Consider the following 22,812-nt stretch of genomic DNA (forward strand, 5'->3'; position numbering starts at 1 on the left):
AACTGTAGAGTGAGGTCCTCTGGCTTGGCAGGACCTAGCTCCTTTATGTATCCGATAGTCTACCTGCCCAGCATTGAGCCAACCAAGGGACAGTTGCCCTCACAAACTGATGGCCTTGCCTGTCATATCTTCTGTCCAAGAGCCCTAAGTCTGGCTATGATTTGGTCCTCACTAACTCCTGGATCAGGGAAGGAGTAAAGGAGGGAGGGAAGGAGTCTGGGCTCAGGTCTGAGACAGGCCCCTGGGCTGTCTGGAATCGTACACCCTGCAATCGAGGGAAACCCTGCAGGGCAAACAGGAGGGGAGAGAGGGCAGGTAGAGCCATGATTATTGGGTGGGGTGCAGAAGGGGCCTGTGGGAGGGCAGGGCCCACCTGAAGGAGGCTGTGACCTAAAAATGGAGCATAAATGTTATATAAATAAAATACCTATGGGGTATGTTTCTTTTTTAAAGTTAGGATTTATTTTAGTGCTCCCATTCTTAGCTAGCAAACAGTCCTCTCATGCCAGCTTCTGGTGGTTTCTGCCCAGCTGGCTGGTTCAGGTTGGGTGCCCTTGATCTCTGAGTCTACAGGTGTGTGTGTGTGTGTGTGTGTGTGTGTGTGTGTGTGTGTGTGTGTGTGTGTAGCTGTAAAAAGCAATGCAATTCTACTTTTTACTGACCTTGCTCCATGCCAGATCTGTGCTGAGGCAGGAGGTCACAGAAAATAACAGCATTCTCTCCCTGCCCTAGAGGATAAGCCTGAGGGTTAAGGTTAGCTTCACCCATGAGAGCTACAAAGAGGACCTCATAGAATAGACTCTGCAGGCTTAGAATTTTCAAAACCTACTTTAATAAGGGTTCTTAAACACATCAACCTCCCTTCTAGCCCACCTACCAGAGGTAAGGGGAAAGAAAGGTTAATAGGAAATGGAGGATGTGGACCTGTTTAGAAGTAGTTCTTTGGAGGCAATTCCAATCTTCGTTTTCAGGATATCAGCAGTTCAGTACTAAACACCAAACATGAATCAGTAGCAGTGGCTGGATCCAGGAGAAACCTTGAGGCTTCACCGAATCTGCTCGAGTCCAAGGAAGTGGCAAGAAGCAGCCAGAATACCACTAGAAATTCTCTGGCACAGTTCTCTCTAGAAAGTCATGACAAGAGAAGATCAGAGAAGACCAGCCAAGTGTTACAAGGTGAACAAATGCAACAGTATACTCTCACTCTCTGTGGAGTTCTCTGTGTAGCCTGGACTGTCCTGGAACTCACTCTGTAGACCAGGCTGGCCTCGAACTCAGAAATCCGCCTGTCTCTGCCTCCCAAGTGCTGGGATTAAAGGCGTGCGCCACCACTGCCCAGCATTAATATTCTTTTTAAATTAAACATCATGCTCCCTCTCAAGAGTTCTCTCTAGCAAAACATCGAATTCACAAGACAGCTTCTAGGAGAATACCATGTGTCTGTTCTCAGCAAGACATCCTCTCATGTGTCTATTCCAGAAAAACATCCTCTCACATGTCTGCTTCAGCCAAACATCCTCTCATAAGGCAACTTCCAGAAAAACATAACATGACACAACTGAGTCTCCAAAGAAAACAGAAATTCCCACCTCAGGACTCTAAGCAAATGGTTTTTCAGACTCTCTTTTTTTCTTACAAGAGACAGTTGGGAGAAGTACCTGCCTGTGAGCCATGTAGGAGCTAATAACAGAGAGACAAGACTCAGGCCATGTCTTGAGAAGTCTAACAGAAGATAGGCATGCCTACCTTCAGGGCAAAAATAAGAGTATATGTAAGATGTATCAAGGCAGGAAGAGAGAGCCACTAGTCTATGTAGGGTCATGAGATCAAGGGTCTAGGGAATCTGGCTTGATCAGGTCTTGGGAGCAGTGCTCCAGCACAAATCATACTGACACAAAGGTCTTGAACTAGGCTTCCTCAGGCCCAAGTACTTAGCAAGGACTCAGGAGTAAGCAAGGGGCTGCTGGATCAGGCTTGAGGTTTCAGGACAGTAGTGTGTGGCCTGTGGTGTTCTGACAGTTGGGTTCTGGATCTCTCTCCTTAACTTATGAGATTTTGTGGTGTATTTTACATCTTTGAGCTTTATGTCCTCATGTCTAAAATGGAAGCTGTGTTGACCTTGGTACAACTGCCTCGTTGAATGATGTAAGCAAATGAGAAGGCTGTGCACAGTGCCTTAGAGCCACGTTCTGCATCTTTGGATGGATGGTGCCATTCAATCTTCCCCAAAGGGCTGCCCAGAGGCTGGACTCAGCCTGGGAGGACTACTCTGACTCCCACTGGTGATATAAGTTCACATCCAGGAGGGCACAATCCCACCTTGGCTCCATTGAGGTATTATCATGGGGCTAAGAGGTGGTACTCTATGATGGATCTACTTGGGAGAGGACTCTTACTTGGCCCAGGCATGGTTGGTGAAAGGGGCTATCCATGTACCTAGCTGTTTTGTACTCTTTTGACTTTCTTCCCTCCCTCCTTCCTCCTATGCTTCCCATTTCCCCTTCCTTCTTTCCTCTCTTCTTTTCTGAACTTGGACCCTTTGGGCAACATGAACCTGCCTGTAGCAACCATGCCAAAGAGTCAAGCAGTGGCCCATCCATCAGTGCGAGTCCAGATCAGGAAGTTGAACAGCATTCTGGAATTTTCCAGAGGGCAGAGGCTCTAAGATGGGCCTGACCCAGGCCTGTTCCCAAGCTTACCTTGATGCTCCATGGAACAGACCTGATGCCCAGAGCTGGGCTTGGGCAATACCACAGCATCCCAGCTGTTTCCCACCTTCAGTAGCCTTCTGAGAAACTGCTGCTGACTTGGCCTTTCAAGCAGGCTGCCTGGGAGGGACTCCAACAAGACGGGCCTTGTGAAAGGCCTGTTACCTGCCAGTGCAGGGCATCCAAAATAGCCTCTCAAAGGGCAACAAACCCTCTAATTCCATGTGTCCCAACAGCAGGTCGGTGTGGGGATAACTGTGATCTGGCTGGTCTCGGGCTATAATTACGGAGTCAGAATAAAAAATTACAGGCATTGTGTGGGCTTGTTTTAAATATAACGTAATCCATACCGTCCTCTCTCTTATTTTCTAGATTTGAGGTGAAGTCTTTGGCAGCTGGCGTAGGTTTTGCCTGACGTGTAGCAGATAAAAATGGCCCTTTCCCAGTGAAGAGGGCTCTGTGGGAGGCCTCCCCAGACCCTTAATGTTCCTCACTGCCCTCTGCCCACAACCACACACGCATAGGCATCCACGGTAGTCCTTTCTGTTGATCACATTCTCTGTATGTGATCTCTCTCCCCAACTGGCCTCTGCATCTCTCCTCTTCCTTGAGCCAGCCTACAGAAGCATCTTTGTGAAACTTGGCCTTTACACTTAAAAAAAATCTATTAATGGTGTCCCTCTGGGTATAGAGAGGCTCAGATCCAAGTTCCTCCTTGACTTCCCACAGCGAGAGCACAGAAGTGGAAGATGAGATGAGGGCCCTGGATTTCCACAGCATGGGACTAGACACTGGTTGCTTCTTGTGCATGTGTGGTGTGGACCTGGACAGGTTATTGAACTCCAGTATTTCATTCACCTCTCTGCCTAGAGGGCATGCCAGCATCTCCCACAGCAGACCAGAAGCTTCACAGTTAGAGTAGATGTCCCTCTCCCAGAGTGACCTTCAATATGTCCCTTAGGAGTTCCCTATCCAAGCCTTCTCTGAGTAAGCATGGAAAGAAGGCAATAGGGGCTGGCGAGATGGCTCAGGCGATAAGATGACATACTTCTCTCGAAGAGGACCTGCCTTCTCAGCACCCACATCAGGTGGTTCACAACCACCTGTAGATTCAGCTTTAGAGGACTCAAAGACTTCCTCCTGCCTCCACTGTTACTACATAGTCACCAGCCCCCTCACACAAATGGCCAAAATACACACACGTGCACACACACACACAAATCTTTTTCTAAAAGAGGGAAGTTGATTTATTGGCTTCCAAATAATAGGCATTTCCTGCCATTGCTGCTGTTGGACTATGCACTCTTACAGCACATGTATATATATGCATAGCGAGTGGGACACTGAACTAAGAGAAAAGTCAAACTGTGGATGAAAACGTGGCTAATGATAATGTTGGCCACACTGTGCTCTCATACTTAATAATGTAATTATTAATGTACATAATTGAGGGGTGTTCCTCCAAAAGTCTGCTATGCAGTCATTGAAAGTGTTCATGAAGGACATTTCCCTATTCCTTTATGAGGTCAGGTGCCCATAACCTAAAGCATGAAAGCAGACATGAAATTACCCATGTTTGACAGTATCAGTGAAGAGAATGGACAGAAGTGAGGGAGTACCAGAAAAGCAGTTACCTTGGACAAGTGGACAAAGGGTTGATATTTTCTGTATAGTTTTTGATATTTTTGCAAATATTGTAGAAATGGGAATATACTTCCTGGGTAACTTTTTTTTTCTAAAGCTGCTAGAAGTTAAAGTGAGGGAGTTGCAGTTTACTGTTGAGTTCTGTGTCTGTGGTTCTAGTGCTCTGGACTACTCACAGTCTAGAAGGTTTGCAGAGGCTTGAAGTCTCCAAACTCATCTGCTTCTGTGCACTAGCTGCCAGTGCCAGGTGTGCTGCCAGGGTCAGGTGTGCTGCCATGGCCAGGTGTGCTGCTAGGGCCAGGTGTGCTGCCAGGGTCAGGTGTGCTGCCATGGCCAGGTGTGCTGCTAGGGCCAGGTGTGCTGCCAGGGTCAGGTGTGCTGCCAGTGCCAGGTGTGCTGCCAGGGTCAGGTATGCTACCATGGCCAGGTGTGGTGCCAGGGGCAGGTGTGGTGCCAGTGGCAGGGGTGGTGCCAGGGGCAGGGATAATGCCACGGGACAACCATTTGCTATTCCATGAGCGTTCACCATGTGCATCTGAGCACACTTCCATCAACATCAGCTGTCCTGATACCTGCCTTAAATCCTCCTGGTGCCATTAGAAGGTCAGGAATGGCAAGAGCCCAACCCTGGCCATGCTGTTCTATAGGGCACTACTAATGGCCTTCTGTCTGCCTGAGGGTAAGTGGGTTTCCTGCTTGAAGGCTGAGTTCTTTCTATAACTTTAGGTGAGAGGCTGGTGGGAATGACAGAGGCACTGTCATCTCTATGGCACCCTGTTGCCCACACACATGAATTCTGAGGGACCTACTCATTGGCTCTTTCTAACCACAAATTTCCAACTGCCTGGACATGAAACCCCATTTGGCCAGTTGCCTTGAGGTGTGGCACTTGGGGCACCTCATTGGAGAGGGTCACTAAAGGACAGTCTGGCCACTCCTAGCTACTTCTTAGACCTTATTGCCACTGACTTTAGGCTAAAAGTTCAACTCAGGTGAAGGTACCTGGACAAAAGAAAAAGGTTCTTGTTAGGCCCAGGTAGAAAGATGGGCACCATTGGACTTTAGAGGGGCAGTTACTTAGGGAAAAGCCTTGTTCCCAGAGGCTAGCTTGCAGTTAAGCACGACTTACCTGGACCTTACCAGGCCACATCCCTGACTGGTAAGAACTGAGAAAAGGAGCTGAGAGGTGGAGACAGGAAGGCTTAAGAAAGAGTGTAAAGACAGACAGAGGATGACAGTGGTGTGGAAATACAGATCAGAGCTGTAGCTAGGAGGCTGTGTGGAGCCCATCACAGAGATACTTACATTAGCACCTACAGGCATGTTCACTCTCACTATAATCAGGCAAATTAGAGGAACCTTGATGTACCATTTTACACCCACTAAATTAGCGAACATTAGCAAAGTTAAAACAGTGCATGCTACTTATATGGTAAAACCAGGCTAAACATACTGCCAGCTCAAGTGTGAATTAGCACAGCCCTTTAGGGGAGAAATTGGGTGATAGGATTCCAGGACTATTGAGTTGCTCATATCTTGTTTTTCATGCTAATTCCACCCCTGGGAATGTGTTGCAAGGAAATAATTCAACAGGACAATACATGCTTTGTACATAAGGATGACTAGCCAGGGCTATCCCCTGCACCCAGTGTGCTAGAGTACAGTGCTATAAATCATTTTGTTTTGAGACAGGGTTTCACTATGTAGACCAGGCTGTTCTTGAGCTTGAAATCTCTCTGCCTCAGCCTCCCCAGGTCTAGGCCTGAGCTGTCACTCCTGCACAACTATCTTTCTACTATAATATATCTTTTGTACTATAATAACTAATTGATCACATTATCAGAATTCTTGTGTGAAAATAAGGACATCTGTACATTAAAATTAATGATTACATAAAACGGCTGTCTGGAAACTCCAAGTGGCCCCACCCTGCTGAGGTCCTATATTCTAGCTGCCCATCTGGTAGACCAGTGGTCCCACCCTTGCCATTCTCAGCCTGCCCCGCCACTCCCTGTCTGGAGCTTCCCTAGGTGATCTTGAAGCCTAATCCACAGACCTCAGGCTGGAGTGGGTGGGGTACTGCGTCAGCAGAGCTTGCCCACCTGGCTTGGCTCCTGTGGTGGCCCTAGGGATTTGAAGAGGGTCTCTGTGAGTCACATCTGGAAAGCTCAACCCAGAAAAGATAAAGGATGGGGTGGGGAGGGGGAGGTGTGGGGCTTCATTTAAGCAACCGGATAGGTGATTTCCAGGTTCTGAGGCATCTTGCTGTTTTGCAAGCACAGCGGTCTGTCGAAGCTGGCTGGTGTCTGGATTCCTAGCTGGGGCATCATGGGGGTGAAGGCAGCTTACAGACTGAAGATCAAAGAAGAGGGATCCTGGGGTCATATCTCTCGGCCTGCTCTGACTCAGCGACAGGCACAATCTGACTGCTCCTGAGTCATCAGCTCTGGGTCTTCTTGTCCCTGGTGCCCACCACGGAAGCTTCAGTCAGGGAGAATTCAATAAACAGGGCAAATGAGCAGGCACAGGGACAAGGCCGTGCCGTATGTGAATGAGCGAGTCGGCAGACAATGGCTTCTTTGTTCCATGCCTTCCAAATGGACACTAATCAAGCTCAAGGGATGCTGTACCCCGTGTGTCTTGTTTTCTGTCAGGGGATGTCCCACCACACAGAGGCCAGGAATAGTCAGTGACTATGTCTAGGTCCACACAAGCCAACCTTGTTCATTTGGTCCAGGGTTGTCCTACTGAACACAAAGAGGCTTTATGGCAGCTCCTGCTTCTGCTGACAATGTCATGGAAGGGACAGGAGCTAACAAGGAAGAAACTATGGAGCATGCACAGAGGAGCTGTCAATAGAGATGGCAGTGGTGGGGAGGGAAAATACCAAGAGGTGGACTTTTGGGCAGAGGGCTGGGTCAGGCTCCCTGGGGAGATGGAACTGGAACAGGGCCTGGAGGACAGGCTGTCTGTCTCACATAAGGACCACGGGAGGCCCGTGGCAAGTGTAAGTCTATCTGAGCCTTCCTTGGCATTTTGCCCTTGAACCCTCCAGTGGCCTTGGCTCAATGGCAGTCAGTCTGGCTCCAGTTGGAGTATTGGAGTAGAGTCCAACACCAGTCTCTGTGTCCAAACTCCTAGGACTCTGAATCCATCTTGCCCATTCATTCATTCATTCATTCATTCATTCATTCATTCATTCATTCATTCATTCACACACTCATCTGTTCATTCTGCAGACAGCATAGCTGCTGGGTTCCGGATACCTCTACAGGTTTGGGGATACATGGTGAACAAGTTTAAGTCATTGCCTTCCAGTAGGCAATGTAAGACAGTCAAGGCTGTAGCTGCTTGTTGTAGTAACCGTTGTGGAGAGACACAGGAGTTACAGTGGTGACTGAGGATAGTAAGTACATTTTAGGAACTATTTTGTTTTTTTTTGTTTTTTTGTTCTTTCCTGAGACCAAATATATCTTTTTGTAGCTGCTCATCCTTTGATTTTGGCACTATACTTGAAGTCCTTCTTGAAGCAGAACAAAGCACCAATCTGATCTTCCTGTTTTGAGATTGACTGTGCTCTTCCAATGACCTCCCAGGCTCCTCCTGAGCGTACTGTGGAGGACTAGGTGTCTGTTCCATGTGCAGCAATAGCTGGTGTTTAAGAACACCAAGCCAGAGCAGCCCGTCCATGTCTGGATTCTGACTTTGTTCCTTCCTGGCCAGGAATGCTGGGTAAGGCAACTCAACATCTTGACTCCTAGTCTCCTTGACCTACCTCGTCCAGACCTAAGGAAAAACTGGGTACTATCAACAGTACCTGGGGCAGAGTGAGTACCAGTGCTCAGTAGCCAAACCTCTGGGAGTGTCAGAATGTCCCCCCCCAGACCCCCTAGAACTAGAGCAGTCAAGAGAGTTCTCTGAGTCCACATGAGCATGTCTAGTGATGCTTTGGCTTTACAAGATGAACACAGCTGTGGCCCAACTTTCCATCACAGGACATCATCCGACAAGAAGATACATGAAACATCTCAAGGGGGCTACAAAAATAGCGTTAAGACCCGATTCTCCAGGAGTAGTGATGGTCTGTACTGCTATGGCCACGAGTGTCTCATTCAGAAGCAGCCATTTCTGAAGGCCAGCTGGCTTCCAGCCTGTGTGGCACTCTCTCCTGGTTTGTTCTGAAGTGCAACCTTTGCAGCCGTGTAGGGATTGACTGCCCTCTGCTGCCCATTTTTTGTATGGTACCAAGTAAACTGACACTAAGCCAGAACTCAGACAGGGAGACACCCGTGATTTTCTTTACTGTACTATTTGTCACAGAGACTCTCAGTAGAAATGTATTCTACCCTGTAGCTCTACACGAATGCTTCACAAGACAGTTTAAATTTTCACTGAGAACTCTGTGTTTTTTCTATTTTACCTCATGAACAAGAAAATGCTAGTTATGACCCACTAATCTGACATTACACTTTTATGTTTTATTGGAATCTGAAAATATAGATTCAGTCAATGAGTCCTGAATGAGCTCCTAACTTTGGTGTGTACCAGGCCACTCCAGGCCTTTAGCCACACACAAGGCCAGCTACTCAAGCAACTGGATTATCATTCCTTTAAATCAGTGAGCTTAAACCTTTGAGATGTCCACTCTGGGCTACATAAAATATTGTTAAAATCACAACACTGAGAATACATGTTTCTCTCCCCAGGGAAAACTAAAAATAAAAAATTAATTATCAAAATGATATAAGAAAATGTGTTTCTACACTTTCTAAGTTCACATTGTATTTCATGCCTCAGGCAGAGAACAAGTTTTTTGTCCAAACACAGTAGGGGAGGTGGCCCACCTGTAGGTGGCTTCATTTATCTGCAGAAGTGCCCAAATGTCTCAAAAGGGAGAAAGGTATGAACAGCTCTCACAAAAATGCTGTGCTGGGTCACTCTTGTGATTTGGTTGAGAGGCCCAACTCTGTAATCTCCCCAGGGCACATGGTGTGTAGACCCCGTGTAGACACATTGAAAGGTAACATGCGTGGCCTTTTTCAAAGGTCCTGATGTGATGGGTGATACGAAATGGAACTGATCCACACTGGCACTTACTACTTTTGATTTTATTTTGTATTTTGAAGCCAATGAGCTTTTTTCAGGTCTTGACTATTTCTGTAGGTTCTTGGCAAATTCTGGGGCCCCAAGATTCTGACCTGTCTTAACTAATGGATACAGCAGCCTTGGAGTTAGGAAGCTCAGAGCCGAGGAGCATAAATATTTAGGAGTGTTAAGGCTCTTTTAAAGGACAATGTGAACAGGTCACACTGAGTCTCCACTGTCAACTCTGCTGATGAATGGGGACAGTGCCCTGCAGATGACCCAAGCTACTATGTACTATGTACCTGGCAAGGGATTTTAGCTGTTTCTTCACAGAAAAAAGGGGTTAGAGTAGCTTGGTGATTTTGGAGTATTTTACTTTAGCACCAGGACCCTTGTGTAAACGAAATCTTATGAAGTACAGAGCAGGAGTGACCAGATTTCTCAGTCTAACAGATATGCAGATGAATCTATGAGGGTATCCAGAGGAATCCCACCAAGTGCCTGCAAAAATGGACAGTTTTCCAGACAATGGCAGGTGTAAGCACACATGGAATTCTTGGACCCTTGAACAGATCTCAGCGCTAAAGAATTCTTGAATTCTTGAACAGATCAGTGGCCAGGCATGATGGCCATTTGCCATATAATGAACTCAGGGATTAACACCATTAGTCTAAGCACTCAGGAGGCAGAGGCAGGCTGACCAAGCTGGTGTACACAGTGAGACCTCCATCTCAAAAAGGGAGAAAAGAGCGAGAGGGAACACAGTGGTTTTCATACCTCTTGACAGTAACACACGTATGTTCTGAAACACAAGTTTCCTTAATATTTGTCCTTATGCTGTGAAAGATTATCCATATATGGACATGGGCAGGGATGTTGCATAAATAAATACAAACCACAGACTTCTTTTTGGGAATCAATTACCTTACCAATAAAACATATGAGCAATTTTCTGATGGATTTTAATGGGACTAAACAATTACTTATGTACTCAGTTCATGTCAATCCTGTGAACAAATAGCCCTTAATGCCTTTCAACAAGTCTATCAATCCTTAACTAGACTTGAAGTTTTCTTTTCTTTAGGTTAATAATGCTGTTACTGTCCATTTCCTGTCAGGTGTCCTATTACTAGACACTCGTTAGATGGCCTTAGCAGAAGCCACATGCTCCCTTGCTGCAACGCTATAGTAAAAACTCTGGCCCTGGGCTGTGACTAAATTGTCCAGATCTACTTTTCTACTTTCTTCCCTGCCCCAAGCAATGTGATGTGTTTTAAATTATTTCCTATTATTATTGTGTGTGTTTATATATATATATATATATATATATATATATATGACAACATCATGGAGTGGCACTTATACCACAGTGCACGTGAGGAGGTTAGAGGTGTGTGTGTGTGTGTGTGTGTGTACGTGTGTGTACATGTGTGCAGGTGCCTAAGGGGAAAGGAAAAGAGTGAGAGACCCCATGGTGCCAGAGTTACAAATTCCTGAGAGGTCCCTATGTACTCAGTACTCGGAACTGAAGAGCACCATTCCTCTGTAAGAGCAGTACATATTCTTAAACACTCTCTCACTCTCTCTCTCTCTCTCTCTCTCTCTCTCTCTCTCTCTCTCTCTCTCTCTGAGTCATGTCTCCAGCTCTTTTGTTTTTTAAAAATTAATTGTGGCCCACTAAATTGATTTCTCCAGTCTTCAGTAGTTTTGACTGGGAGGTCAGTTTATGAAGACAGAAACACTGCTGCCAATCCTGAAGTGAAATCGGAGAAGGAAACCAAACAGGAGAAAGACATACAGTGGGATGTGAGAAACTGTTCTTTGATATTTAGGAAGATGGGTTGGAGAGATGGCTCAGTGGTTAAGACTGCTGGCTGCTCTTCCAGAGGTCCTGAGATCAATTCCCAGCAACCACATGGTGGCTCACAACCATCTGTAATGGGATCTGATGCCCTCTTTTGGTGTGTCTGAAGACAGCTACAGTGTACTTATATAAAATAAAAATAAATCTTGAAAAAAAATTAAAACTAAAAGAGGAGAATGATCCCTGAACTTTAAGAATATGCATGTAGGGGCTGGAGAGTTGGCCCAGTGGTTGAGTGGTGCTCTTACAGCGGACCAGAGTTTGGTTCCCGGCACCCACATCAGACAGTTCACAGCAACCTCAACCTCCAGCTCCAGGAATGCCATCTCTCTCCTGGCTTCTGTTGGAATCTGTACACACAAGGCATATATTAACACACACACACACACACACACACACACACACCCCTTTATTTTTTAATAAGAATATTTTATAATACAAATAAAATCTGAGCTTAAAATATTTAGTATTCATAAACAAATCAGTAAAAAAATTAAGCAAAGGCTATCAACAGGCAATTTAGAAGGAAAAGGTGTGACGACGACACTCAGGGTTAGGCGGATGGGAAGAGCAGAGGCTGGGGTGACTAAAGCTGAGAAACTCAGAAGAAGAGTATAAACTGCAGACTCTGAGAATAGATGACTGGCTGGTTCCGAGGTTAGGTTCTTCAAAGAGAAAATTGCCAAGTGTATTCAGCTACTAAGGGAAGGGAACTGTAGCAGCCAGGATGGAATGTGGCTAGTGTGAGTTCACAGAAAGCATAGGAGGCACAGTGGAGACAGCAGGAAGGAAGAAGCGACTCTGGTCCTCTAGAGAGACTGCGCCCTACAGCGCCACCTCGTGGCAAAATAGCAGAAATTTGCTGAGGTTTGCAGCCAATGGGTAAACTCTTAACTGGTACAGCTAATAGCACTGATAATCAGCACTTATATTTAAGCTCACATACCCTCCTAACCTTTTTCTTACTTATTTATGACAGAAAATAATGATATTATCATCTCCTCAAAGAGACACAAGGGGCCAGGCAAGGTACATATATGTAATCTCAGCACTCCGATAGTAGAGAGAGGAAGATCAAGAGATTAAGGCCAGTCTGGGCTATAACGTGGCTCTGCTTTGAAAATGAAAGAGAGAGCAGGTCAATATAGTAATTGTGTCCCTCACAGAGACTGTGATACGTTCCATCTCTGCTCTATGATAACTACTATAAAGGTTTGTTCACAATTCCACCTGAATATTGTTACCTAGAAATAAAAATGATAATATATTAATCTCCAGGAAAATCTATTTTAAATAATCAGGAGGATTTAAGGCAGAGTGGAATAACAGGCTTCTCTCTGGCTTGTTATGAATTTAAAAGTAACATGAACTGTGTGATTGACCTAGCTCACTGCCCAAAGAGAGGCTTCAGTCAGCAGCACTGGGGTGGGGGGAGCTGTGGCAGAGCCCTCTCACTGTCCTGTGTTAGGGAGGGAGAGCTGAACTCACAGGGGCTCACACTGAAAACAGGAAAGCCGCATAGAAAGAGAACTCTAGAGACTGCATAGGTACCCACTGAGCCTGCAGCTGAGTACTGACCATTGCACATGTTAAGGAAACTACTGAAGGGCAGGAAACTGAGAACCAGGCTCGTTCCCCTAGCCAACCTCCCAACTTAGGGATATCCAGGGAAGACATATACAGTTTTTGCCTCAGAGAACATTAACCATTCATTTAAAACTAATCTAGATTCATTGAACAGCTTCCAAGTCGATACAAAGAGCAAACTGCTTCCAAATAACTCATAAGTTACTAATCCAAAGTTCAAGAATTATAAAACTATGAAAACTATACAACAGTCAAAAAAGTAAAAATTTACAATGCCTGACATACATCAATAACCAGGCATGAAAGTAACAACCACAAAATACATCTCATAATGAGAAGAAAAAAATCAATTAATAGACACTGTCCCAGTGATTATACAGATGACAGGATTAAACACAAATAAACCAAATCATTATTAAAACAAAATTACATATGTCAAAAGTAATGACAGGGCAGGCAGAACATGCCGAGAAGATATAAAAGGAATTCATGGAGGAATGTTTATGCGTGGAGGATATTTTAAAAGACCCACGTTTCACTATTAGAGATACAAAAGTTTTAAGTGAAATTAAAATTATTTTTTTTGTTTTTTGTTTTTGTTTTCGAGACAGGGTTTCTCTGTGTAGTCCTGGCTGTCCTGGAACTCACTCTGTAGACCAGGCTGGCCTCGAACTCAGAAATCCGCCTGCCTCTGCCTTCCAAGTGCTGGGATTAAAGGCATGTACCACCACTGTCTGGCTAAAAAATTTTAAAAACCACACTAGATGGCATTTATGATAGGCTATAGATTGTAGAAAAAAAAGATTAGTATAAACAGGAAGAAACACAAAATAAAACAACACAAACTATCCAGTGAAATATGGAGAGAAAAAAACCCAGAAGCGCATTGGCTTCATAGAGCTTATCAGACCCATGGCTTATGCCCACAGAGAGGCAGGAAGGAACATTGGAAGGAATAATGGCCCCCAAATTTTATGAATTTCATGAAGGCCATAAAGTCAAAGTTTCAAAGAGTGTAAGCAATCCCAAATATAAGACAGAGGAAATGAAGTACACCAAGGTATATCATAAAGTGCTCCACCAGCAGTGCACAGCATACCTTGACAGAGGCCATGGACACCTTCGTGTGGAGGATCAAAGGCATGGCTACAGCAGCACTGCTGTCACTGTTGCTGCTAGAAGCAATGCAAATCAGAAGAGTGAGCAATGTTACAAAGAGGGACAGCAGAATTCCTAACCTGGAAACATGCTTTACAAGTTCTACTCCACATCAATGAGAGGAAAGGCCCCGAGCGGTGACCACCAAGCATTGGTCAGTGTGATGCTAAAGGCAAGAAGCAAAGTCACTGCTGAGAACCTAGAGGACCACTTAAGATCACCTGAAAGACACTATTGTGTGTGGAAGCAACTTGTAGAAAACACTAGGTTGGCTCATTGAGGCTTTTTGCCGTTCTCTTCCCGCCATTTAGGCTAGAAAGCTAAATATCTGTTTTCCCAGCCTCCCTTGCAGCTAAAGATAACATGTATGATTCAGATTGGGTCAAAGAGATATACTTATAAGTCCCTGGTAAAGGTTTCTCTTTCCAGCTGACATGGAAAAACACTGGTAGGAAGATCAACTACCCTGCTCCTTCCGCTGTGCCTTCCATCTGAGAGGAACACAGGCAGGAGCCTACAGACATGCACGTATCTTGTAACCCTGAGGTAGTATGCAAGTGTACAGAATGCTGTACTGTGTATAAAGGTGGTAAGGCAGTCAATAGATTATCTGCTGACATTACTGGATGATAGACTGTGTGACTTACTGTAGGAGATGAACTGCTATTTATTTCTTCCACTCTAGGATAGGTTTTCTGTTTTATTTTTGTTGTTTGTTTTTTTACAGCTATAAATTCTAAGCATTGATTATGGTGTGTGTTAAGGACTCAGGCAGGAGAAACAAAGGGAAAGGCGATTCATTTAGTCAGTAGAGGTTGGGTCAGACATCCAGGCCTTGGATATGTACATTAACTCTTTTAGGATGAGAGCAATAGAACAAATAAGGAAACAGGAATTCTGTAAAGTCTAGAAAAAGATGTAAGGAAAACACCTTGTTAATTGGATTTCTGGTTTTTCCCATGGCCTGCAAAGTCTGGGGAAAGAGGATCCTGTCAATGCAAACCTTAAAATTTTTTTAAATTAAATATATATTTAATGTATTATATAGTAATTTACTATATTTTAAATTATATAGTATATAATTTTATGCCTATTGTTTATATTCAATGCATTTATACTAAATATATTTATATTAAATTATTATATATTAATTATGTATATTAAATTATATAAACTGTTATACACACATTGATATATGTGTGGAGGTCAGAGGACAACTTTTGGGAGTCCGTTCTCTCCTTCTACCACGTGAATCCCTGAAATCAAATTCAGGTTATCAATTTTGGTGGCAGGCACTGTTACACTCTGAGCCATCTGACTGGCCTTGTCTCCCTGCCACCCCACCCCCTTCTCTCTTTACTTTGTTTTAGTTTTTGAGATAGGATCTTGCTATGTAACTTTGACTAGTCTGGTACTTTTTAGTCATATAGTCCTGGCTGGCCTTAAACTCATGGCAATCCTCCTGCATCAGCCTCTCCTAGTTCTGGGATTTCAGGTGTGCACCACCACACCCAGCCATTTCTTTTCAGTACAATTGGCAGTAAATATTGTATACCATTCCCAGGTAATATATAAAAAAGATTCTGAGAAGTGACTTCTTTACAAGAATTTGCATTTATTTAATTTTTCAAACTAACCTGGCTGGTACAGCTGAAGGCAAGACACAACTATTATCAAGCATAATGGATCCAACTATTAGACGGTGCCATTAAAGGCTTTCTCGACTGCAGATGGAGAACACTGCTCCTCATTCATTACTGTTGCACACATTGTCTTTAACATCACATAACACATGCCAGGCACAGCAGCACTATTTCCTACAGAGAACAATGAGGAAGACACATGTCACGGCTAACAGTAACACACGTTTACAAAGTGCAACAGGTACATGAACGATTGCCTTCATTGACGAATACAGCCATTCTGAAGCTGTGGAATGTAGAATATAGATTTATGGCAAATGTGTGTTTCATCACATTTCTCTCTCTCTCTCTCTCTCTCTCTCTCTCTCTCTCTCTCTCTGAATTCCAGCTTTGAAACATAAATAAGTGAAATATAGAGGAAGAGACCTAGATAAAAATCTCTTTTATGAGACAAGGACAACATGGAATCTACCAGGATCCTTCCTGTGCCCTTCCTGAAGCATCAATGATCCAGAAGCAGATGCTTGGCTTTTCCAGAGTCACACTCAGCCCATCTTCCAAATCCTACTAAAAGAGGAAAGAGGCAGTCGATAATGGAGAAAAGTCTGGACAAACACATTTCTGACATTATTTCCACGCTAGTAACAGACAGGAATATGATATTGCATTAAACGTTATAAATGTTTAACTTATTTTGTTACGTTAGACACACACTTTTGTAATAAGAAAATTAATAGGGACATTATTAAAGAGAAGCAACTGCTTGTCTGCTGTTTGTTTGTTTCTTTAAGGCACAGTTGGCCGTACTAAAAAGAAAAAGTAAACTGGAAAAGACTGACAAATTCTTTGCTATTAGCCAATTCTTTGTTAATAGCAGTTTTGTGAGGCAGAGAGGCATTCGGGTAGCTTTGGGGTTATAGCCTTGTCTATAACAGTTATGACATTTCTGACCTATGCCCCCATTCTGAGGGGGACAGCCCCGTGCACTCCCTGGGATTAAATAAGTGCCTGGAGGTAGCAAGTGCTCTAAATCATGAGGAGTCCTGCTGAATCAGGATCATCTGCAGCCTTCTGTTCTAGTGGCAAACAGCACATGCAATATTGAAGAGAGGGAGAGGGTTCCTTACAAAGCAACACATCCTCTTCCTCTGAGAACGCTTGCTCTGTTCCTCACCAGAAGATGCTCTCGACACACTTCCGTGACTGTTTTTCAGGCTTTTCACAATTCTGCTATGTAGAAGTGAGGGGTTTGCTTAGTGGACCACGCTCTAGCAAAGTTGCTAGAGACCTCGATTTTTCTCAGTGTCACCACTACTGCCTTTCTTAGCACAGCCACTCTTTGTTGGAGGAGGGACTGAGTGCTGACTTGGGCACCATAGCACGTTAGCAGCATCCCTGGCTTCTAGGCACTTGAGGCTAGCAGTAGCACCTTCCATGCCGCCCCAAACACACATGCTTCTGGAGACAAAATCATTCCCAACTTAGGTACCAACACAACAATGATGGAGATGTAGTTTTAAACTGTAAACTGCATCATGCACTTTGCTCCCTTGCATCATCTTTTTTTTTTTTTTTGATCATCTCAGAATAAAGTTCAAATTCTTTACTGTAATCACAGTAAATTTCCAAAACTCTATATGAACTGGTATCTTCCTCTTTTCTTTTTTCTTCCTTACACCTCACTCTCATATACTAACTGGTCTTTCTCTTCAATAAACATCTTCAATTTTTTTTAAAAAAAATGTAGGCTTTTCCTTCTGTCTAGAATGCATTTCCTGTTATGGCTCACTGTTCACCCACGCAAATCTCAGACCAAATGTAATAAGCAAGGCTTTCCCTGACCATATTCTCTAAAGAACTCCCTACTCTCTACCACAAGATAGATACCTTTTCCTTCACAGGAATACAACAGAACATTGTCTTACTTTCCCCTTTGTTGCATGCCTCTTCACTAGAAGAAGATCTTAGTCTTTTCCACTGCTATAGCTGACATGCTCTGACTAGTACCTAGCATGCACTAGGTACTCAGTAACCATCCTCTGTCAGTCTCTCGCCTAAGGCCAAGTGTCATGGTTTCTTCTTCACTTTCCCTTCCAAAATAATTTTTTTTAATTAATTGACTTGCCCTGTTTTTTCTAATGCCTCCTGACCTATTTTTTAAAATGCAGATGGAATACTGTGTATAACAAGTTAACATGAGAAAGCTTATTATGAAATATAAATATTAATAAAGGCCAATTAATAATTTGTGAAAAATGATGCCTTGCTCTGTAAGTTTCAAGCAGATATAAGATCAGGCCAGTGGTTAAGAATCATGACTTGTTTGGCCCCTCTTTGCAAATTTCAAGTCGTCAACACATTCTCGAGGGACCTAAGACTATAAAACTTACCTGGTGTAGAGACTCAAAGAATCTATTTGTCTATCGGCTGGGTTTATCATACAGTACCACAAATCTGAAACCGTTCTGTGCTGGCTTCAAGTTAATAGTACACTGGGTTAACAATAGCAGGATGGTCTAAGGTGCTGCAATGTCAATACACGTTAACAGCGCCCAGAAACCACAGCCTGCTTCTTACACGGATTTATAGGCTGTTTCCATGAAACCAAAGATGCTCGGCTCTCCTGGAAGCTGGCTGGCTGGCAACTCTTCAGTCCTGGCTATGGACCACGGCACTTCATGGAGCCATTCTGGCACTCTGCCGAGAGGCTTGCTTGTCTCGCTTGGCTGGGCTTTCTACACGGTGCACAGTAGTCTCCACCCGCAGGGACGACGACGCCCTGACGTGGCGGGAGGACGTTTCCGTGCACTGCGAGGAGGTTTCCACGTGTTGGGAGGACACCTCGAGGAATTGAGGAAGTCGCTTCGTGGAGGGGGTGAGGGAGGGCCCCTCTCGGTGGCGCTGGGAGGTCTCTACCTGCCGCGAAGACGTTCGAACCTGCCGGGAGGACGTCTCCACGCGGAGGGATGACGTTTCCTCGCGGTGGGACGAAGTCTCTACGCGGACAGTCGATGTCTCCTTGTGGCGGGTGCTTTCCACTCGCGGGGCGGAGGACTTGCTCCTAAGGGGCGAGCCCATCCTGCCCGTACACCTTAGTCAGGAGGGACAAAGAGGCCTAAGGATCATGCTCTGCATCACGTCACACAGGGAAGGGTGACGTCAGGGTGGTGTATTACGTCAGGGTAGGCAGCAGAACTCGGGGACCTAAAAACAGAAAGCTTCCGGCACGCCCCGCTCGATATATGCACGCGCAGCCGGACAGAGCGGCACAGAGGGGCGGGACTACTTTTCCCATAAGTGAGGTTGTCCCCGCCCTCGTGTCCCACTCTGCCCCGCGACCGGAAGTAGGAGCCGTGGCTTCCGGATTCTCTCTCACCAATCGAAGCTGCGGTTCGGTTGGATTGGTAGTGTTCGCGCCTCTCCGCTTGTTATGGCCACGGCCGTCGCTATGGAGACAGGTGCGTTGTGCCCTGAACCTAGAGTCTTCACCGAGGGACTGGTCCTTCGCCCCGAAATCCTCTCCCGTTTCCCTTTTCCTGCGTCGTCTTTCGGGCTCAACTTGGCATCCTTAGAGTTGGGACCGACACAGGAGAAGGCGGTGTTGCTTTTCAGAATATGGCCTGTGAGACCATCTTTGCTCCTGGGTTGCTCAAACCGGTACTCCAACCCTGGCTCTTGGGGCAGGGCGGGGCTGTGGGAGAGGACTGAGACCTTCCACTGTCTGCTCTGTGGAACTTCTCCCGAAAACTTGCCTGAAATGTCGATAACCTGTGCATTCTAATGCACCGTCTTCTCTCCATTGTTTAATCATTTTTGCATCATGCTTCGTTTTTGTGTAGCACTTTGTTTTTGCTGTTGGTAGTTGTGGTTATAACATAGGCAACCGCATAGCTATTACAGACTATCCAGTGATCTTCGCTAACATGGTGGCCTGCAGGTGGTAAATTCCCATTCTACTTATTTTTTCCTCAACAAACTTTAAAGGATTTCTTTACAATTTTCTGTTTTACTATTTTTGCTTTGGAAACAGGGTCTCACTACGTTTTATATATACATATATATATGGGTATATATGTATACATATGGTTATATATATCTTTAATTTCTAAGGAAGTCTCTTCTGCACTTTTATATTTGTTTGAGTTCATTCATGAGTGTGTGTGTGTTTATAGAGGAGGGAAGGGGGGGTGACTGTGAATACCAAGGTCAGAGGACAACTTGGAGGAGTCGGTTGTCTTCCTGTAACCCTGTGGGTTCCATGAATCGAACTCAGGTCATCAGATTTTGCTGTAAAGCACCTTTACCTGCTGAGCTGCCTCACCTGCGGTTTATTTTTGTTTCTACAAATCAATATTTGTATTGTAACTTTTGGGTGATTTTTTTAAACTGTCTTTTTTTCTAGATGATGCTGGAAATCGACTTCGGTTTCAGTTGGAGTTGGAATTTGTGCAATGCTTAGCCAACCCAAATTACCTTAATTGTAAGTAAGTACAGTACATCATTGACTTATGTAGCTATCTCTTAATGATTTCTGAGAAGAGATGTGAGTTTTAATAGTATTTATTTACTCCAGTGTGTTTGAATGGGGTTTTACTTGTGCTGGTCTGTAAGTATTAACTGAGTAAATAAGGGCTTGTGTTTTTAATTCCTTGTGTTTTGTTGGTAGGGAAGTTAAGAAGAGCTACTTTATTTTAGAGATTACAAATCAGTAGTCCAGCAGTTGGTTGACATACAGATTGTTTCTTTGTGTCTTTCAGTTCTTGCCCAAAGAGGTTACTTCAAAGACAAAGCTTTTGTTAATTATCTTAAGTACTTGCTTTACTGGAAAGAACCAGAATATGCCAAATATCTAAAGTAAGTTTAATTTTTATAATCCTAAATCTATTTATACTTTATTATAAATACAAAGTGCTGATATTTAGAAGTTTTCTTGGTGTCAGAATGGAAAACAATATTTTGACTCTTTCTGCTTTTAGTGCATGTAAGACAGTGTCATCTCTAACTTGGATTATTATAGGAATTGCATTTATTTCTGCTACCACTCTTACCTCACTCCCTTCAAACAAAACCAAACCAGTGTCTACATGGGAGCCAGCTTACGCTGTAAGTTTAATTTAAGCCAAAATATACCACTTCTGTTCATGCAGGCTAAGATCCAGTGAACTGATTTTAGACTACAGTTCTAATGTAGTGTGGTCGAGACTAACCTTGTCACTTAGCACTGCCCTTGTCTTTCTGGATTTTTAATGCCTACCAACCCTTAATCTTGGAAGGTAGGAAGTACTGTTTTCTGGGGGTCTTAGAAGTATTGCCCTTCTTTATAGTGTCCTTTGTTTCGAGCACTTGTGCTAAATGTATTGTGCACATTAATTCACTTTAAAAGAACAAACACGGACACACAGAACACTCTATCAAACTCTGCTTTGACTTAAAAAGAAAAATAAGCTGGCATACACCTTTAATCCCAATATTTGGGAGGCAGAGGTGGGCACATCTCTGAATTCAAGGCCAGCTTGGTCTACAGAGCTGCTTCCAGGACAGCCAGCTCTACACAGGTAAACCCTGTGTAGATGTTCTCCTCAAAGGAGGGGACAACAAAAAACCCATAAGTTTAGCCTGGCACCCCTTTAATCCCAGCTCTCAAGTAGCAGAGTCAGGTAGATCTCCATGACTTTGAGGCCAGCCTGGTTATGTAGCAAGCTTCAGGCCAATCAGGGCCACACAGAGAGACCCTATTTTAAAAATTAGAGGAAAACATTTCAAGCCACATTTTTTTTTTTTCCAAGACAGGGTTTCTCTGTGTAGCCCTGGCTGTCCTGGAACTCACTTGTAGACCAGGCTGGCCTCAAACTCAGAAATTCACCTGTCTTTGCCTCCCAAGTGCTGGGATTAAAGGTGTGCACCACCACTGCCCAGAGAGGAAAACATTTCAAACCTTTCTTTTTATCCTTGTCACTTTCTGACTTGATTCCTGGGTTGCCTGTAGATTTGCTCTTCAAGATGCAATTATAGATTCCTTTAGGAATCCAAATGATAGACTTGAAGTTATTGTTAGAAGATTATAACATTACATGCTAGCAAGTTTTCAGACTGGGGATTGAAAGCCTTACCCATCTTCAAGTTGAGTCTCTCCAGCCAAGCTGTTGAAAGATGATTATCTCCACTCTGGTTAGAGGCTTCCTGTGAGCTATATCCCTCTATTAGAGGCAGCTTACTCCATTGATAGCCAGGGTCTAGGGAGCTCTTCCTTACATTGTGATCAAATACACCTCCTTATAGCTCTAACCTGTTTGTAAGTTTGTTTCTTTTTTTGTTCATCTATGTCCTCTTGGAGGTAACAGCTATAAATGTTTAAATTCAAGAGAGGTTGTGAAGTAACTTCAGTATATCTTGCATAATAGTCTGAAATAACATGGTAGGAGTGATATTAGCAAAGATACTATAGTAACAGAAATGGTAGGCTTGAGATCATTTTTAGGGGAGTATCTGAATTGGAACTTGGAATGCCTTAAATAATGTTGATAATTAACTTATGAACTTAAACCCAGGTACCCTCAGTGTTTACATATGTTAGAACTGCTCCAGTATGAACACTTTCGAAAGGAGCTGGTGAATGCTCAGTGTGCGAAATTCATTGACGAACAGCAGATTCTACACTGGCAGCACTATTCGAGGAAGCGGATGCGTCTTCAGCAAGCCCTGGCAGAGCAGCAACAGCAGAATAACACAGCAGGAAAATGAAGAGCTGGGGACAGACCAGGCTCTTAGGACATGTATATAATGTATTGCTATTGTATAGTACAGAGAAAAAGACTCTTCTGCCCCCTTTATTGTAGCACTCAGAACCATTAGTGTTTTTTGGTTGGTCAACTTTTTATTACTAGATTATTTCTATTAAACCAGAATTGTTCTACTTTGATTTCTCTGGGGATTTATAAATTTCAATTGCATTTAACATAACCAGTTGAGTAAGAATTGAAATGTTAGGTGTTTTAGAACAGTTTAAGAACATGGGGGTGACATACAGTGGTACCCTGGGCCATATCATTAGGGACCTTACTGAGATCTGTTAGTCCACCCTGTATTAGTCAGGGTTCTCTAGAGTCACAGAACTTAATGGGAT

General features: G+C 44.0%; 2 protein-coding genes across 4 annotated transcripts; one reads left to right on the forward strand and one right to left on the reverse strand.

The window, feature by feature from the left end:
• Positions 1-15,641: 15,641 nt before the first annotated feature.
• On the reverse strand, positions 15,642-18,785 carry CUNH17orf100 (chromosome unknown C17orf100 homolog; the record flags this gene model as incomplete). Its single annotated transcript, XM_028787303.1, has 2 exons — positions 15,642-16,256; positions 18,080-18,785. A coding segment is annotated over one exon (420 nt), but the record flags the coding sequence as incomplete, so codon positions are not given.
• Med31 (mediator complex subunit 31) lies at positions 18,520-22,608 on the forward strand. Of its 3 annotated transcripts, none has more exons than XM_028787263.1 (4): positions 18,520-19,147; positions 20,092-20,169; positions 20,447-20,543; positions 22,238-22,608. In XM_028787263.1, the coding sequence occupies exons 1-4, from the start codon at positions 19,120-19,122 to the stop codon at positions 22,428-22,430; spliced, it is 396 nt and encodes a 131-aa protein (XP_028643096.1). In that variant the 5' UTR covers positions 18,520-19,119; the 3' UTR covers positions 22,431-22,608. The 3 variants fall into 3 exon arrangements, with proteins under 3 accessions (XP_028643096.1, XP_028643098.1, XP_028643097.1); XM_028787265.1 differs by lacking the exon at positions 22,238-22,608 and adding an exon at positions 20,666-21,448 and having other exon boundaries at positions 19,046-19,147; XM_028787264.1 differs by lacking the exon at positions 22,238-22,608 and adding an exon at positions 20,707-21,448 and having other exon boundaries at positions 19,046-19,147.
• The last annotated feature ends 204 nt before the right edge of the window (positions 22,609-22,812 follow it).

This window comes from Grammomys surdaster, unplaced genomic scaffold, assembly GCF_004785775.1.
Source record: "Grammomys surdaster isolate TR1022 unplaced genomic scaffold, NIH_TR_1.0 125621, whole genome shotgun sequence".
NCBI classification, from domain to species: domain Eukaryota; kingdom Metazoa; phylum Chordata; class Mammalia; order Rodentia; family Muridae; genus Grammomys; species Grammomys surdaster.

Excerpts from the sequence above, each read along its gene's own strand:
- Med31 (XM_028787263.1), top strand. The coding sequence starts at position 19,120 with ATGGCCACGGCCGTCGCTATGGAGACAG. Across the intron at positions 19,148-20,091 it reads GGCCGTCGCTATGGAGACAG|ATGATGCTGGAAATCGACTT; the intron begins GTGCGTTGTGCC and ends CTTTTTTTCTAG. Across the intron at positions 20,544-22,237 it reads GAATATGCCAAATATCTAAA|GTACCCTCAGTGTTTACATA; the intron begins GTAAGTTTAATT and ends ACTTAAACCCAG.